This window comes from Oryza glaberrima, chromosome 7 (assembly GCF_000147395.1).
Source record: "Oryza glaberrima chromosome 7, OglaRS2, whole genome shotgun sequence".
Taxonomy (NCBI): Eukaryota; Viridiplantae; Streptophyta; class Magnoliopsida; order Poales; family Poaceae; genus Oryza; species Oryza glaberrima.
In genome coordinates, this window is record NC_068332.1 from 105,753 (window position 1) to 125,126 (window position 19,374).

Here is a 19,374-nt window from a genome sequence, read left to right on the forward strand (position 1 = left end):
TTAAGCCCTACGTACCATTATACGCCGATGAATTATTAACTTCGATTTCAGAATCGTGCATCTAATTTCGAGAATATGTGATCATTAATTAAATCAAATACTATGTTGTAATATAATCAATGAGGAATGAAGGAAATATTATTGTACTATGTTGTACCTGCTCACAAGAAAATCATTTCTAAAGCTAGCAACCAGAGATCGATTAACTAATCTTCCGTAATGTAAAACGAAACAACTCATTAACAAATAATTAATTAAATATTAGTTTTTTTAAAAATAGATTAATATTACTTTTTAAAGTAACTTTTATATAGAAAATTTTTATAAAATATACACCCCGTTTGATAGTTTAGAAAAAATGCGCATGAAAAAAAGAGGGGATTAAGTTGGGAAAGCCAACAAAAGAAACAGCCCAAGTGTATCAATCAATCAGTATGTACGCCTCCCTAGCTTACTTTTAGTACAATTAAGGAGTATTATTGTCATCATTAAATAAATGATCAAAATGGGAAGAGAGACCGTTGATCAGTGGACACTACATAATTAATTTATAGCTAGATGACAATGAAACAGAAGAAAAAGGTCACAAGATGGACAGAGGCATCACACAAGCATCGACTTTATTATGACTTGAGAGACTAATCTATCTGGATACATTGACTCGTATATCATATCGAATAAAATCGATCAATAGAGAGAGTTGCAGTCAGTGACGTATGCCTCGATCGAACAGATGAAGTGACAAGTTAAAAAGGCCAAAAAAAGTGGTGATTGAGTAGTGCAAGCGAACGCACATATATGCTGTCCGCAGCCTACCTTTTCGCTAGTAGAGATTAGTAATTAGCTAACTAGCCTTTTAGTTTGTTCAATATTTGCATGCACCAGCCAGTTCGATCTGATTAGGGTTGTGTAGTTAACCTGCTTAATTATGTATCCAGTTTTAAATTTCTCTTCATGTTGGTGCTCATGTTAAATTTCTTGGCGTGCTATACTTGGAAGAATATTAATTGGATGACGTCCATTTTATCCCCGTTAATCTAACGCAGATTTTGCTACAGGACAGTGACTTTGTACGGTTTTAGCTCCAGGACACCGCACGAAGTCACTTTTAAGGAAAAACACTCTCAAAACATGGTTATTTGCCAGCGGACACGAGCGGCAATATTTAACGGGATTTGCATGGATTGGTCAGAGTTCTCCAGAAAAATAGAAGATGAAATCCGCTTTGAATCCACGCAATATTCAACGTGATTTGCTTCGATTCTTGAGGGGAAATAAAGAGGAGGATAAGGGGAAGAAATCCCCTCAATCAATGTTTGAAACGAGCTACGGGATCGGCCGAATTTGGAGGGGGAGGCGGCAGTGTGGCGCACGGGCACGAGAGCTGGAGGTTGAAGATGTATAGTAGCGCGAGGGAGGGAAAATAGACTTTAGATGTGTAGGGGCAATTTGGTCCGGTCGCGTCAAAATGTGGGCCCTCTCAAGTCTAGTCAGCACGAATATACTAAACAAATGGGTGCTGTGTCCTCTGGCAAATAGCCATGTTTTGGAAGTGTCTTCCCCCAAAACTCACTTCGTGCGGTGTCCTGGAGCTAATTCCACAAAGTCACGATGTCCTGTAGAAAAATTTGCCTTAATCTAAAATCACCCCAAATCCTATACCGCGTGTATTACTCTTCAAGCAATTTATATTAACAATCCCCCTCTCCCCCACCCCCAGAAAAAAAAGATGATGCATACATCATAATCTAGTTAAAAATAAAAATAGTAGGGTCCATATTGTCAGCTAACCCAAACTCTTTGCTTTGATGGCATCCACGTAACATGTGGCGACTTGTGATGGTCACTACTCAGTACTACACAAACGATTTTTCTATACAAAGACCCCTATAGGTTGCAGGCGGACCGTAACTGGCTGCGCCTAAAAAACCGACCTACATTTTCGCATATGGCTCCTTAACAGGTCTATTTTTGCATGCGAGCCTTAAGTGACCTGCATGCGAAAATTACCCCATATCCCCATTCTTTTTATTCTCCCCTCCTCTCTCTCTCTCCCCCTCTAAGTCCTCTCACCACTCTCCTCTCATGGCATCCTCCTCTCTTGGTCACTTCCTCTCCCCTCTCCTCCCTCTCGACGGCAGTGGCGGGCGAGGGCTTCGCACTACTACAACACCGATTTTTGCGTGCGGCTAAACGCACCTAGTGGTCTGGGAAAATCGAGATTTTCGCGTGCGGGCGCTTATGTCGCCCGCATGAGAAAACAAAAAACTGAAAAAAATATTTTTTAAAAAATAAAATACATAGAATCGGCGGCGCTACCTCTTCCTCGTCGTCAGCGGCGGCGGCGGCCTCCACGCCGCCCGCCGGATCCATCCTCCCCTCTGGGCGCACCACCGTCGACACCCCTCCCCTCCACTGGATCTGGGGAGGGAAGGAAGGGGAGCGGATCCCGCACGGGGAAAGGGTGGCCATGGCCGCCGGATCCGTGCGGGGATGGCTGCCGCCCGCCGGATCCTGCGCCTCCACCACCGCCGTGTGGAGCTGAGGTCGCCGCGTGCCGATGCCGACCGTCGTCGCGCCACCGTTGTCGTCGAGCCGCCGCTGTCGCCGCGCGCCGCCGTCGCCGTCGCCCGCCGAAAGGAGAGAGGAGATGAGAGGCGTGAGAGAGAGAGAGAGGTTATGCACGGGAGAGAGAAGAGAGATCAGAGGGGAGGGGGTGAGGAGAGAAAGAAAAAGAGATAATGAGAGGAAATGTTGAAGTGGGTGAGAGGGAAAAGAGGGAATACTATTTTCGTGTGCGGCTCTCTTAATAGATCCACACGGAAAAATCGGCTTATTTTCTCGTGCGGTCCGTTTAGGAGGACCGCACAGGAAAATCAATTTTTCTGTGCGGGCGACAACCCAGCGCTGGTCCCCCTATTTTCCTGTGTGGTTCCACTTACGAACCGCATGGAAACAAAAGAGGTAGCGTCCAGGAAAATCTATTATGTATAGTAGTGTCGGCGGCGGTAGTGGCCCAGGTGAGGGCTCAGGCGACTATGGTGGAGGGCTCCGGCGGCCTTCTCCACCCTCCCCTGCGCGGATCTAGCGGCGGACTATGGCAAGCACTCTGGCAGCGACGGTGGTGGCGACGACAACATCAACCGGCAGCAGGCTAGGGTTTGGGGATGAATCAAGGAGCTAGGGTTTCTACTTTTGAATTTTTGAGATTTTTATTTTTTTTACGGATTTTTATTTTTCGTGCACCACCCGCATAGAAAAATGGAGATTGTCGCAGATACTTGGGTGTAGACGGATCGGTGGCCTAGATGTGAAAATCGGTTTTAGTTGTCTGGATAAATTGTTTATGTACTAGTGTGTTGCAAAGCTTAGGGCTCTTTACTGAGGAGACGTGGGTCAGTGGTGGAGTCAGAAAATCTTCACGCATATGGCTGAACTAACAGGAGTCCAAATATTTTTCTCAAATTAAATAGCATTTTTTCATATTACAATGGAGATTATGGAACCAGGCATGGAACTCAAGCCCTAGCTGCTCCATACCTATTTATGCCCCTGCATGGGGTGGGTGGGGGGGTGCATAGTTGTAATAAGCACGGTGGCAAAGGTGGACATGACGGGTGTGCTAGCACCAAAAGCGGAGGAGTCATGGGCCCGACAATGGTGGCATACGCGCCTTGTGGCATAGGTGTTGTGGAGGTGAATCTCTCCTAAACCGAGTGAAGGGTGGGGTGGGGATAGGGAGCTTATCAACGGTGTAATAGGCATCACGATGACGAATGGAGCCAGACGGGTATAGAGCGATAGGAGCTATGCGGCATCTTGATCGAGCTCTTTCATCGCCGCCCACCTCTTCCATTTTATTGTGAGCGTGTTGGGTTGAAACCACACACCTGACCCTTACCACTACACTATCAAGTGAATCTCAAAAAATGTTATTATTTTGAAGAGGAACAATCAAGTCTTGCACAATTGGGCAAATTGAGAAAGGCTCCAAATAAATGGACGATCATGTCTACTCTTCATCAGTCATGTGTTCACATTATGAAGCTAGCACAGCTCGGATTGTTTGCTTAATTAATTAGACAAGCTAATTAAGCATTCCACTAGATTGACAAGTAAACTCTAATTTATGAAATAAAGTGCAGTCAGGTGTGTATATGGATGGAATTAACTTGGACAAACTTATATGTATGTATTGGGGTATATACGTACTAGCTAGGCTACTAGCTAGCTAATCTGCTAATGTATTAATAATATATATATATATGGACTAACTATATGTAGCAATACAATTAATTAATTACTAGCTAATGTATTATGGACCAAATATATAGCCTTTTTGTAAGTTAGATATGCACATATATAGACTTGTAACATGGTGGGATCGATCAAATATATATATGTAGGGCCTCCCTCGCCCAGCTGCAGGAAAAAAATTAAAATGTAAATCGCCAAATATTCCTTCTTCCCAGAACATGTCCGGATGATACAAAACTGCCACCCATTTTATTCTTGTTCCCTTGTGTATATATATGTTTGTCCGAGACAAGTTGCAGAGGACTCAAATGTTTGCTTCCTCCCTGTGACCATCTGATGAACATCACAAGCATACACACATTCGTAGTACAGTAGTATGTAATAGTAGAAAAGAAAAGAAAGAGATCGTCGGTTGAAGAACAGTTGACTGCACTCGCACAAGCACGCAGTGCAGAAAACAAATGCATCGTCGTACGGTGCATGCGCCAAAGCAAGAGACACACATGACTTACCGCTTACCAGCAGCCAGCTAGCTAGCACACCTCAATTCAAATACTCCCGATTAATTAATACTAACAAATACTCCCTCTGCGTTGTTAAATAAATATTCGCTTGAGAATTTTTGTCGTCCCATCGAACTTCATCAAGTTTGGGCACACAGCTAGGTATATATGAAAAAGATTGTGATTAGGTCATGTGAAATTGCCAATATTTAATTAATCTATATATATACACCAAGAAAATACTTTGAGGGCTCATTTGAAATGCATGACTGAAAAAACGGACTAATAAAAAAATACAAAATTTTAACGGGAATGTGAGTGCAAGATAAAGAAAATAACACAGTAAAAACACAACAATGATCATTTCATTGGGCTACGGGAAAAACGTATGAAATCGACTCAAAGAGAAATTACTAGAGGTTGAAGCTCTTGCTAACTTTCCTCTAACATCTCTTATAAGGTTGTCCATTCTATTAAAATTTTAAAGGAGAATATAGGATTCAATCATTTATTTCAAAGGCCTTTTATAGGATTTTTTTCCATAGATTGAAATCCTCTAAATTTCGTATATTTTTCCTACAAATCGAGGCTTGAAACCAGGTTTGCTTTTAAAAAAATGCAATGGAATAATGGTACTACCTAGCTGTGTTGTATATTGTTGTAAATAAATCATACTCCTCCGTTCCAAAATATAGTAGTGACATATATTATAGATTTGTCCATATTCGTAGTACTAGCATATGCATAATCATGTATTTAGGTTGCTATACATTTTAGGATGGAGTACAATTATTTATCAGTGGCATAATAAGTACTCTCTCCATGCTAAGTATAACAACCTAATATTTAATTAGATACAACATAGTACTATGCGAATCTGGACGGAGAACATGTCTACTCCCTCCGTCCTAAAAAAAAGGCAAACCCTGGGTTTCCGTGTCCAACTTTGACTGTCCGTCTTATATGAATTTTTTTTTATAATTCGTATTTTCATTATTGTTAGATGATAAAACATGATTAATATTTTATGCGTGACTTGTCTTTTTAATTTTTTTTCATAATTTTTTCAAATAAGACGGGGCACGGAAACCAGAGTTTGTCTTTTTTTGGGACGGAAGGAGTAGATTTGTAGTACAAAAGTTGTGTCTGATTCAGTACTAGATTGTTATATTAGGAGACTAGAGGGGCAGTAATAAGGTAGGAAGGATGGCATTTCTGGCTATGAGAAGTATTTTTTTTTCTATAAGGTTGTACGGCGGATACCTGGATTTTAGCCCTAGCATAGAAATGTATGTGCTAAAGTGTAGCGGTACTACTTGTACAGCGATATGCATAAGCCATTATGGCATCATATGCATGGTGGATGGATGTATCTGAAATGATGATGAGAGGAGAAGATGAGAAGAGAAGCATATATACGTAGGTACATACATACTATACGTATACGTATACGTATAGTAGTGTTTTAGCTAGCACATAAACGCAAGACAACAAAAACACAGCCTTCTCCAACTTGGCATCATGCACTATTAGCATTCTCTCTTGCAGCAGCAGCAGCTATACTACTACAACTACAGCTACTAGTCTTGGCTTGGTAGACCCTACATACATACTCCGATCGATCGATCGATCCACTAGCTAGCTTAGCTATAGGAAGAGGAGGGAGGGGATCGAGGCCATGGACGCCGCCGCCATGGAGCGCATGGCCAAGCACTACTGGGCTCTCTGGGGCGCCGGCGTTAGATCCGGCTGGCCGGCGGCGGCTCATGGCGGAGGGGCCGAGCCGTCGTGGGAGGAGAAGGCGTTCGCGCAGGACGCAGCGGGGCACCTCGGCGGCTGCGTGTGGCCACCGCGCTCCTACACGTGCAGCTTCTGCCGGCGAGAGTTCCGGTCGGCGCAGGCGCTCGGCGGGCACATGAACGTGCACCGCCGCGACCGCGCTCGCCTCCGGCAGTGCGACGACGACGACGACGACCCGATTCCACCAACCGTCAGCATCTGCGCGCCTCCTCCTCCTCCTCCTCCTCCTCTTTTACCTGCAGCAGCAGCAGCACCAGACTCTCCTAGTCCTCCTAGCTTGCTTCTACAAATCTCCAGCCCTAAATCCACAACCGCTGATCATCATCAGAATCATCAGCAGCTGCAGCTGCAGGGCACTAATTCGTCTCCTAATTCCTGCATAGCAACCATCATCAAGGAGAGCAGGAACAAGGCAAGATTGTTCATCACCACCATGCCTGCTCCTGCTCCTGCGACAACTCATGATCTAGGACTAGGAGGAGGCAAGGACGACGACGACTCCATCTCCATCTCCATGGAGGAGATCAGGAGGAAGCGAAGGCGTGTCGATCAGCCGTTGACTCCGACGCCCTCATACTCATCTGAGAGAGAACGCCGGCGAGAAGATGATCCTGCAGCGGCTGATGCAAGTAATAATAAGGTAATCCCAAGCTCCAGTATACTTGTTAATCAGCTGGCCATGGACATGGTAGGCCGGCAAGAAATAGATCTGGAGCTTAGGCTTGGGTCTACCTAGCTAGTACCTACGTACTCCGGTCTAAATTGAAGTTACTAGTTTGCATATATCGATTTTTTTTCTTCTTGTTTTGTGCCATTATAATTCGATCTGATCACCATGTTTGAGTGTGTACATGTGCTCGATCGATCTTGTCGTCTTCAATTTCTCCTCCATCTCTTCCCGCCCTGTGTTAATTTGTCTCAGCTAGCTAGCTGCTTCTTAATTACTTTCCTAGCTAGCTTTGTTCTGATTGTTCTTGCATGATTCAATCGGAAGTGACTTGATATATGTGTCCTAATTTGGCCAAAGGCCTTTTATATATATATATTCCCTTCAATTACACATTTTTATATATGTTCTTCATGTCTGCACATCGATATATATGATCTGTACTAATTGCAGCTCAACATTTTAAGCCATATTTCACGACATATATTGCAATTTGTACGGCAAGCTAACATTGTGTATATGTTAATTTATCAAATCACAACTATTTGCTTCCTCTCGTAAAATTTCCAATATGTAGTTTAATTAGTTTTGATCTCATCATGATCAAAATAACTAGAATCCATGTTAATTTGTCATTTTGAATTATCTCATGCTTACATGTTTAGACCAAACTGATATACGATTCAGTACTTGTTTGTGAATTACATTAAATGTTGATGATAATCACTATATTCTGGTCATGTGCGCTGCTAATTATTATTATTGAATCATTGTAAGTCGTCGTGCCATATATATAGGAATTATCGACCGATGCAAATAGTGATTAATAAGTAAATATAAGCCTTTTTTGTTTTTGTTAAGTTGGAAGTTTGAAAGTAAGTGTATATATATATATATATATATATATATATATATATATATATATATATATATATTTGTAAACTAATGTGGTTTCTAGATTTATTCTAAGAAACACAGCATGAAATTAACAACAAAATCTATGGTATTTGTAGCTGAGGAGTCTATATATATAGTTGGTTGTTGAATCTAAAGGGAAGTAACAATTCAATAAACATATACATGCATACATAGTTATGTTTCGTCTATGTATGTTTGATGCGTGTTTATCCTGTGAGACCTAAGTTAATTTGCGATCTATCAAACTATGGGCATGTTTGTCCCGTGAGAGAGACCTGAGTTAATTTGCGATCTATATATCAAACTTTGGGCGTGTTTGGAATAACTTTAGATTTTGAAAAGTAGTTGGTAAGTATCTAGAGAAGTTAGGAAAACCAGTTTCTAACTTTTTTTTCATTTTCAGGATTATTTCTACAACTACAATTTTTTTCAAGATCTAAACCAAAAACTGATTAGAGGAGTTATTATTCTTAGTTAAGCTGCAGCTGGTATATATATATGGTTACGTTTCCATAGCATATACAATTAATTAAGTTGGGTGTTTTCTCCTCTCCCACCAACCATCCATGGGGTGGCCAAGCAAGCAAAGGTTGCTTCTTCTTTTAGGTCATCGATCAGGCCACAAGCAGACAGTAGAGAAGCCAAGGTGCTCGTCTGTTCTTGTCTCGTACACTCCCCTCATATATATGTAGGGGCAGTCAAGCATATTGAAAGAAAAAAAAATAAAGATCTCTTGCTTAGTTGCTTTATTATATCATATCAAGATTAGATTGATAGAAAGGTGGTTACATCATGATTATTTATATATCATCTGTATGATAATGCACGCGAAAATTGCCAGAATTCTTATAACCCAAAACATATATGTCTGTGTAGTACTCCCTCCTTTTCATATTATAAGTCGTTTAATTTTTTTTTCTTAATCAAATTTCTTTAAGTTTGATCAAGTTTGTAAAAAAAATATAGTAAAAATTTCAATAAAAACAAATATATTATCAAAATATATTCAATGTTAAATTTAATGAAACTAATTTGGTGTAAATGTTGCTAATTTTTTTTATAAATTTGATCAAACTAAATTTTGACTAAGACAAAATTCAAACAACTTATAATAAAAAAAACCTAAGTACACTTTCAGCCTCTTCACCATGAAAGTAGTCAGAAACAGCTATAGCTAGCTTCTTTGCTAATATATGGTTTCAGAAGCTAGCTAGCTAGTAAGAGTGTGCAGTCATGGCCTGATCATGAAGAGAATTATACTAGTATGAGAGAGAGAGAGAGAGAGAGAGAGAGAGAGAGAGAGATGAATTAGTTTTAGAGCTAGCAAGCATATGTAGAGACAGAGATCACAAGCAATTAAGCTAGCTAGCGAGCAAAGCATATAGAGTAGTTGCATTATATTGGCACCCACACACAATATATGCAGTATGCTGACACATTCCAGCACTCAGAAGAGGCACATGCGTATGCATACGATCCATCGATACTGCCATGGAATAATTCAAACACTGTACTGTCATCTGCTGCATCGTCCGTCGACATAGCTCTGCATGAAAGAATCTCTCTCTCTCTCTCTCTCTCTCTCTCTCTCTCTATCTCTCATGACCCATATATGTATGCATATGCTGGCATGATCGATCGATCAACTGCTCGCATGCCTCTTCTCTCAAGTCTGGACCATATATATACGTACAAATGTATTAATTTATATCATTAATTATGTATATGCATAGTACTCCCTAGCTACGATGACAATGTGTACATTGCAGTTTATGCTTCATCAATGAGAGAAGGAATTATGTACTCAGCATCTGATATCATACACATGCATGTATACAGAACTTGTGTACTAGCTAGTACAGATGTTTCTATATCTTTGTGGATCCCACCAACATTAGGCACAGTACTTCAACACTTCTTTTTTTTTAAGAAAACACATACGCGCACACAGAGATACTCCATATGCATTAATTACGTCGATTATTAATTAGCTATTAATTACGTCGATTATTAATTAGCTCCTACTTAATTAGTCCGAGTATTAAAGGAAAAGGAGAGCCTTACATTATACTCCATATGCCTGGGTCAAACAAAGAAAGTATCCGACAGCAGTAACGTTAGTCTCCCCTGCATCTGCATGCATTCTGCAGCATATATTTTGCCGGGATGACCAAAAGAAATCATCTAAATGTTATTAAGATAGGAAGAAAAGGTTACAAGAAAGGTTTTCATCGATAGCAGGATGTGCACCAGAGCACACGCCCCGAACCATATTCCAACTATCCAAACACACGCTACAGAGAGAGCAGCCGAGCACCAAACCGGCCGTCTCTATGTGAGACCGGTTGCCACCGGGTCTACAACACCACCACAGAGCTTAGACTCTAAAAACGACGTCCTCACGAAGGTTGCGACGTCGAAAGACGCCTTGTCGTCTATCCAAAGAACTGGACAAGGTTTTCACCCAGAGCTCCTTGCCGTGGGAGGAGGGGTACCTCAACAACGCCCTCAGTAGGGTTACCATATCCAAAAGCGTAGTCACTGTTGGCCCAATGAAACATTAGGCTAAGCTTTCGCTTGGAACCCTCTGCAACCCTACCACCGTTGTTCGTCGCCCAATTCGAAACCACCATCCAAACATCGGCAGCACATGGCCTCCGCCACACCCGACCGACACCCCTCCACTGGCCGGCTTCCAATCCTGCCATCAACAAGACTACCACATCACCCCGTCACCAGCGTGCTGACCCAGGCCGCCTCCACCACACCGCTCGTTGACCTCCTCGTTGAATCCAATCTATGAGAGCCCGGACAAGGAACAACATTGTCTTGATAACCTGATTCTTCCTTATAGACCGACCACCGCCTCCACCCTGCCTAAAAGCTCCCCACAAATAAAGGGAGGAGCTCCCCTAACAGGGCAGTAGCCTGGCCAACCAAAAGTAAGACGACCTCGCCGCCAGCACCCTCTACCCCACCGCCGCTCCGCAATGTGTTGACCCAGGTCGCCTCCGCCACACCGACCGTCGGTCTCCTCGTCGAATCCGACCTTTGGGAGCTCGGACAAGGAACATCATCACCTTGGCAACCTAAGTCTTCCCTGTAGACCAGCCACCGCCTCCACCCCTGCCTAAAAGCTCTCTACAAAGAAGGGGAGGAGCTCCCTTAACAAGGTGTCTACCAGGCCAACCACAAGGAAGACGAAACCGCCGTCAAGCCCACCGGTGACCACGAGGGTCAGCGCCGATGCCTCCGCTCCGCCACCACCTCGCCGCCCACCAACGGCCTCTCCGCTGCCAGAGCCAGTGTGGCTGCACTGCTGTCCTACGACGGAACCGCTCAGCATCGTCGGTTGCGTCTCCATGCTGCCAGCCGCACCTCCACGCCGGCCACTGCGCGCTATGCCGGCCTCCGCGTCATCGGCCACGTCTCCACGCCGGCCACTCCACACTGTGCTAGGCCCGCCCGTGACTTCCTCCTATGCCGGCCAGATCTGGCGGCGCCTGTCGTGACCGCCCCGCAATCACCGCTGCCGCTCCGTTGCTGCCGCCGCAGCAGCAACCATCGGTGCCGCCCCCTCCTCTCGTGGCTCCACCTCCTGGCGCCGACGCGGACCTAGCACGTGCTCGCCGGTCTCTTCCTTCCCCGCCTCCGCCTCCTCCTGTGTGCCGGCCTCGACAGCGGCGTTTCTCCGCCAGCGCCAGATTTGGAGGTAGCCACCGCCCTCATGAGCCGCCGGCTTTGCCGGCCACTCGCTTAGGCGGAGGTGAGAGGTGGAGGGGGCCAGCGGTGGCCGCTAGGTTTCCACCACCTGAGTCGCCCACGTTGGAGGCGACGCGGGGGCGAGCAGCTGAACATGCATGTCATTCTGCAGCACATATATTATGCGCGCGCGCGCTGGCTGCCTCTGCCAGATGAATGTGCTCCAGTTTTTTAAGTGTGGATTTTGTCAGTCAGATATTTCAATATCTGACTTTGTTTATATCGATTGAGGAGGCTCAATCCAACGACCACCAGCTGACTCTGTTGCCAATACCAGTCGATCTCCACATCCAAATCATCCAAAGTTAACAATTTAATAAACTGAACCAATTGAGACAAGGGCCTTTCATTCATTTGCCAAACCGTCAGAGTATTGTCAAACTCAAGCCATGGCCAGAAGCCCAGAAGCATATGGCGAGCAAAATATTTGGACATACTCCGTAGTATATAGGTAGGTGCTGAATATTGATGGTTATATAGTACCAACTAATAACATTGTCCAATATAAAGACTAAACCAGCAACGGCAAGCATGGTTGGGCCAGCTGACGAGAATTTCATGGACAGCAGAAACCTTCTCCATTGCTGTCCTATGAGCTTTCTTTCATATAAAATCAACCCGCCACTTTGACCTCACCTTCAAAATAGGAAGCAGAGCAAGAGGAGGCCAACAGGACCGAATACTGAAGCAGCTAAGCTGGTGTTTCAGGGCAGCACTTCACTTTCTGTTCGATCAAGCCCAGCTAAAATTGGGGTTTTAATTCATTGATCCAACGGAAATACAACTAGATCAATAATGCATATTCTGCAACAAGAATTGAATTGATCGACCAATCCTGAACAAGATGCAGCAGTACCAGATCCTACTGGCAAAATAGTTTTGCCTCAAAATTCTTTTACAGCTGGTTCTAACTAAATGTTCAGCAACTCTTGGCTAGGCCCCCTCCTTCTATAACTTCACGTGTCTACTCGCTGTAATAATCTCCCTCACTTTCCTCATAAATTCATCATCTCCTTGTCCCTCATGGGGTATAATTTGCAGACAAGACGACAACACCCAAACCTTTGCATCCAGTGCCCTAAGGACATCTGGATCACGGTCATAATCCTGCCACACACAGAGAGAAAGGAACGAAATTAAAAAGTCCAAAATGGACGATGAAAAAAAGTAGTAGCAGGAAACAGTGCTCTATTAAGAAGGCAAATACCTTCTCTGTAACCAAGACAACAGCATTATTTTTGTGCTGATACACAAGCTTCTTCAACGTGTCTTGGATAAGCTGCAGGTCCTATTGTATGCAACAACGAGAGAAAAACAATCACCATGTAAGAATCAACAGAGTGGTAGCACTAAGAAACTATAGATTGACAAAAATGCTGCGTTGCAACATCTAGACTAGTACCACTGAGCTAACAATTAGATATGTTCTCTTTATTTTAGGAAACAGTTAATATTACAGATACATTGGAAAGAAAGGTTTGCATGCGCATGCTCAAACTATGTATCATTGAGCTTTTCAATCTAATCACATTTTGAAAGTGCGTGCATCTTCAATTGTTGAAGGAATGGTCACTCTGCCAATGTCAATATGGTGTTACTTACATGAGAACTGAAGGAATGGTGATCGCTGAAATCCAACCTTTCAATCTTGAGAGGGCCAATCTACAGCCAATGAATGAATAACATTCTAAAATTTCCTGATGACAAGGATTAGCTGACTACTCAATTCAGATTTGTGTTTAAATCTAGCATGGCATGAATTAACCAAAATTGAGCAGAGCAACACATAGATCCAATATTTGGTAGATATCTCCATTCACAATCATTTTTGAACCATGGAATTACCAACTTTGGACAGGATGTAGTAAAAGCCTACACCCAAAGGCAAGCATTGCAAATGAGCCAGAAAGAATGTACCAATCATGTGGTGATTTGACTGTCTTGTTTGTTTTAGCTGAGAGCTCTAATAGTAAACATTAAAGGAAGACAGCCACCTTTTGCAGCTTTGCAAAAAAAGGTATTTCTTATACTCCAGTTGGGAGCAGAGAAACTACACCATATTTTGTTACTTGGATTACATCTTTTTTTTTATCTTCTTTCTATTGCAGATTTATCTGTCATTGTATCACTCATTTCTTCAGAGGAGGTGGGGGTTGATTAACAGTTAGCCTGGTAGCATTAAATTGCAATAATGCATAGGTTACCTTATAATGAAAAGGATTACAACCTCACAACAACCATCGTTCCATATTTGAGGATAGGTAGGACAAGGACAAAAGTTTGTAGACAAAGTGATAAAAACAAGAAAGGTGGGAATACCTCTTGAACAGAATGAATGAAAGCATCTGGGCAGCCAATAGCAGAAACGCATAGCATGATTATACCGTGCAGCACATGAAGAGGAAGCCTGTGCATGGGTTGGTTGACTTGAAAAATATGCGATGGTACCAATTTACTAAAGAAGACTGGACATGTTGCGCCATTGTCGTGGACCGTGGAAAGAATTGTTTTAAGTTGTGGTTGAGAAACCTGTGGAGTATAGTAGTAAAAGGTTGTTTGAGATATGAAATTAAGAAATGGATTTGTTTGCTTCAAGTACTAGTAAATATGGTTGTTGGCACTGGATGGAGGATCTGTCTATTCATGGGCTTTGATCATAGAAAGTGCTGAAATGAAATTGTTTGGTATGGATGGAGTAGTTACCAGGTTAGCATGATGAATGAGGAGAATATGAGCTCTGGTGAGTGCAGTGAGTGGTTCCCTCATGGGTCCTCGTGGAATGAGATGTTTGTTCCCCCAAGGATTGAGGGCGTTGATCATGACAATGTCAACATCTCGAAGCAAGCTGAGGTGCTGCATCCCGTCGTCTAGTATGGCGACTCCAATTTGGGCACCATATTTGCGGAGCATGGAGGTAGCGACAGCCGCTCTATTGGGACCGACACCAATCTTGGCGGAGGTATCGGAGAGGCGGCGGCGGAGCATCCTGGATTCATCGCCGCCTGCGTAGCCCTGGAAAGAAAGAAAGACCTACTAAGAAAGAAAGAAAGGAATAGGGTAGCCTACCCAACCCTAGCCTACCCTGGTTAGGATGAGGGGCGAGACGCCGATGCGGTGGAAGGCGCGGGCGAGGAAGTCGACCATGGGGGTCTTGCCATTCCCTCCCCAGGTGAGGTTGCCGACGCTGACGACGGGGACGGGGAGGGAGGTGGAGGTGGAGGTGCGGCGCTGGAGGTGGGAGAGGAGGCGGAGGGCTTTGGAGGCGGCGAAGAGGAGGGGGAGGAGGAGGGCGCGGTGGAGGAAGGGGAGACCAGGGACGCCGGAATCCGGCGTGCCGGCGACCCTACCCACCACTCGCCTCCACTTCTCCATCTCTCTCTCTCTTGCCTTGCCTTGGGCCTTTTGTTTATGGGCCCAATGCAAAGTGTGCTTGCTAGCCGGCCCAATATTAATTCCTCCGTCCCGGCCTCCTACTGCACGAAAACCGGTCTAACTAATTCTACAGCAAAACCAAGTTTGATTTCTGTACTAGGTTGTTATTAATGGGTTCACCTTAGGGCACCCGTAATGGTTATCTATAGGCTCTCTATAAGAGATCCATGTCAGTATATTGTCCTACTTGGAACAGATTAAATGAAGAGAGAGAGCAAAGCTATCTACTAACCTGGAGATAATCTGTAGAGAAAAACGAGGCAATGCATGAGAGAGCTATAGATACCCATGTAGACATACTATTAAGGTGGTTTATTATTAATCTAGTCTATTGCTGAGATATATATGTTTTATAGAGAGCACCTTACTTTACCATTGCGGGTGCTCTTACAGCCCAACACATGTTTCGAAATTTCCGAAATTCGTGTTTCTTGGTGGGTACCCATCAAAAACAGTACTACCTCCGTCCCATAATAAGTGTAGCCATGAGTTTCCGCGCCCAACTTTGATCGTTCGTCTTATTTGAAATTTTTTTATAATTAGCATTTTTGTTGTTATGAGATGATAAAATATGAATAGTACTTTACTTGTGACTTATGTTTTTAATTTTTTTCAAAAAATTTTCAAATAAGACGAACGGTCAAAGTTGGACGCGGAAAACCATGGCTGCACTTATTTTGGGACGGAGGAAGTATCAGCCAAAAATTCGGCCTTTTTTGAATTTGCATGCGTGACACTGTGTTCTTTGACTGGCTACATCATTATTTTTGCACTTATCCTGATCATTTGCATATTATGGGCCTGTTCACTTTGATGCCATTTTTAATCTTACCAAATTTTTGGTAAAGTTGACAAAAAAAAGTGGCTACATTTAGTTTGCTGCCAAATTTTGATATAAGAAATCCTACCAAAATTTTGGCAAGTTGCCAAAATTTTGACATAGTTGCCAAAATTTTTGCAATGCCAAAATTTAGTAAGGTTTTTTTGGCATCAAAGTGAACAGACCCTATATATGTTATTTTTTATACCAAATGGTTTATACAAAATACTAGCTAGGATTTCCTGCACAAATTGAGCCAAATTTTAACAAATTTTGTCTGATTTTTTTCTTATCACCGATAAAATTCCGATAATCCCGTTAATCGACAACCCATGATTTTCTTTTCATATCGATTATATTTTCGAATGTAGTGAGCAGCATATATATATATATATTCTTGTTTTCATCATTGCAATGTGTTTTTTTTAAAAGTTGGATTGAAATGTGTCGAGTCCAGGCCGGGGAAGTACGCACTAGTGGACTAGTGGTGGTATAATCGTGTGTCCATGACTCCATCCACTACGTTTTAAATCTTGATGCCTACGAATATTATGCATATGCAGGTGAACTTTCAACAGGACTTTAGAGAGATCATAGATGTGTCGCTGGTTTATGTCTTCTAGAGCATGTGTTAGGGGACGCATTCATAAGGGTGTGAATGTGGTGTTACGTGTGTAGTGGTGTGTGCGTGTTTGCGTCTGCCGTGTAGTTAAAAAAATGTTTCGAGTCCATGCGTTCGTCTCCGCAATAACAATTAGTAATGATTTTGTCTTGGATTCGCTAATGCTCGTATAAAAGTATTTTTAAAACTGTTTATTACATATTACTTGATAGAAAACGTAGTCTCTAAAAATTTTGCAGATTTTGTATTGTTAGCTAGCTTTCAGATTTGTGTGCCACCTCATCTGATGCCTACCACTTTCCACGACCATCTCTCTAATTCATCTCTTCCTCCCGCTCCCCCTTATTCCGACGACGCCACCCTGAACCTAACTTGTCGATCGGGCTACTACCGTTCGCATCAGAGGATGCTGGAGCTGGAGGAAGGCCTGGCACAAAATCAAAGCAGTCGATGAGATCAGAAATTTGCAAAATATTGGTACATCTTAATTGTTTGTGGAATGTGCGTGGCATTTAACTCATTCTAAACGAGGGCCGCAGGCAGGCAGGCATGCATGCATGCATCAAGAACCTGACGATTTGAGCATAAATTACTTGAAGGCCATCTAAGAGAAATCTAAGCAATTAATTGAAGGACATCTATCTGACGGACATCAGCTAAAACAATATCGACCACATGCTTAGCTCCATCGTACGTGCAACAAACAATTAAAGGCCTGCCTGGGCGCGCGTGCGACATAAGTATATACTCCCTCCATTCTAAAATATTTGCCACCGTTGATTTTTTTAAAAATATTTGACCGTTCATCTTATTTGAAAAATTTAAGTAACTATTAATTTTTTTTCTATCATTTGATTTATTGTTAAATATACTTTTATGTATACATATAGTTTTACATATTTTATAAAAAATTTTAAATAAGACGAATGGTCAAACATGTTTAAAAAAGCCAACGACGTCAAAGGAGGGAGTATATATATATATATATATATATGATTTACTCGATCTGACTGTATATATGATCATCATGTATAATAGTGTGTGAACGCTAGCTTAGATCAGTGTATATATATGTGAACGAATTGATTGAAGGAACACAATATTGGCCATGCATTCCGGCTCCATTCATACTAGCTAGGCCATCCATCCATCATTTTCATTGCTCTCTAGCTTTTTAGATAATAGAATAAAACATCCTAACCTGAGCTACGGCCAATTATTATAAAAGTAACTTCCTTTTCTTAATTCTTTTTCCTTTTTCTTCCTTTCATTCTTTCTCTTCAAGACGACTACTGGTGGTCTTGTTGCTAATTGGTTTAGTCAAAGTGTAGCTAACTATCAAAATTTAGATCAGTGCAAATTAAATCGCGCTAGTCCCGTGTTAGTAGCTGCCTGATTATTTTTGTAACAAATTATATATATGTGGGTTTTTTTTTTGTTGGTGGGAAATTGATCGATATGTGGCTGTGAGGGATGCAGGCATCGCTAGCTGTAGGTAAGCTTTGGGTGTGTACGTGCCTTGAGCGGCCTGCTTGCATTGAGTTTTTTCAACTCCATGGATATATATCATCTTAACGAACTCTTTACAAGTACTAGCTTGGACTAGATTAGATGGTAGTATGTCCTTAGCATGGAAGACCATCCAAAATAAATATAGATAGATAGATAGGCAGCTTCCATCATAATTAGATGTATATATTGCCTAATTGCATGTATGACCTGCCTGATGAGGCGCTCGATCGTACCAGATGATCAACAACGTACTTACGTGGACGATCTTGATCGTACTAGTGCATATACTAGGTAGACAGAAAAAAAGGAAGCATTCATATTTTTGTTTCTTATTATCGAACATGAGGTATTTATATTTGTTAAGAAGAGGGAAAAAAGGACAAAATCTCTATCTCTATCTCTACTATTATAAAAATTAAAGATGTTTCTGTGGTTCGTCATGCATGTTTGAGTCGGTTATAAAAATTGAAGATGTTTTCGCGGTTCATCATCCGTGTTTAAGTCGATTATAAAAATTGAAGATGTTTCCGCAGTCCGCCATCCGTGTTTAAGTCGGTTTTAATTTTATGTTTTGATTTTAATCTATATCTCTTCTCTATCTCTACTATTATAGTATTTTGGTACGTCATCCGTGTATGAGTCGGTTTTTAAGTTCGTTTGTTTTTGAAAATACATATCCGTAATTTAGTCGGTTTTTAAGATCATTCACTTTTGGTAATATAGAAGGAATCATATAAGAAATATGTATAAAAAACCTCGCATGCTAACTTGAGACGATCGGACTACTAACTGTGTAGCTCATGATTTTCTAAAATATATATATCCATGCGAACTTCGCTCCAATAGTAAATTTTATCTTAACTAAATCATATAACAATAATGAGATTAAAATAGACTTCACCCGTTATAACGCACGGATATTTTTTTGTCTAGTAAATTATACAGTAACATATATAATATGATGGTCAATTTGCAGGTGGGACTGAATATTTCTTGTATGTGTGTTTGACACGTGGAGCAGAGCAGAGGAGTTTGCCCTTATAAAGAGCAGAGCATATGCAAACTCCATATATATATAGGT

At 42.2% G+C, this 19,374-nt stretch overlaps 2 protein-coding genes across 2 annotated transcripts; one reads left to right on the forward strand and one right to left on the reverse strand.

Moving 5' to 3' along the window:
• The first annotated feature begins 6,338 nt into the window (after positions 1–6,338).
• LOC127779802 (zinc finger protein 10-like) lies at positions 6,339–8,052 on the forward strand. Its single transcript, XM_052306704.1, has one exon. It carries the CDS (start codon positions 6,439–6,441, stop codon positions 7,294–7,296), a length of 858 nt encoding a protein of 285 aa, XP_052162664.1. The 5' UTR covers positions 6,339–6,438; the 3' UTR covers positions 7,297–8,052.
• A 4,576-nt stretch (positions 8,053–12,628) lies between these two features.
• Positions 12,629–15,319, reverse strand: LOC127778531 (probable tetraacyldisaccharide 4'-kinase, mitochondrial). Its single transcript, XM_052305152.1, has 6 exons — positions 14,989–15,319; positions 14,611–14,919; positions 14,227–14,436; positions 13,510–13,569; positions 13,115–13,195; positions 12,629–13,014 (listed from the first exon to the last, which is right to left on the reverse strand). Exons 1-6 carry the CDS (start codon positions 15,277–15,279, stop codon positions 12,856–12,858), a joined length of 1,110 nt encoding a protein of 369 aa, XP_052161112.1. The 5' UTR covers positions 15,280–15,319; the 3' UTR covers positions 12,629–12,855.
• Between the last annotated feature and the right edge of the window lie 4,055 nt (positions 15,320–19,374).

What these genes read in the sequence shown, in the direction of transcription:
- LOC127779802 (XM_052306704.1), top strand. Translation starts at nt 6,439, where the DNA reads ATGGACGCCGCCGCCATGGAGCGCATGGCCAAGCACTACTGGGCTCTC.
- LOC127778531 (XM_052305152.1), bottom strand. Translation starts at nt 15,279, where the DNA reads ATGGAGAAGTGGAGGCGAGTGGTGGGTAGGGTCGCCGGCACGCCGGAT. An exon ending in TCATTCATCATGCTAACCTG is followed by an intron (nt 14,437 to 14,610) that starts GTAACTACTCCA and finishes TATACTCCACAG; the next exon opens with GTTTCTCAACCACAACTTAA. An exon ending in ACCATTCCTTCAGTTCTCAT is followed by an intron (nt 13,196 to 13,509) that starts GTAAGTAACACC and finishes TGCATACAATAG; the next exon opens with GACCTGCAGCTTATCCAAGA.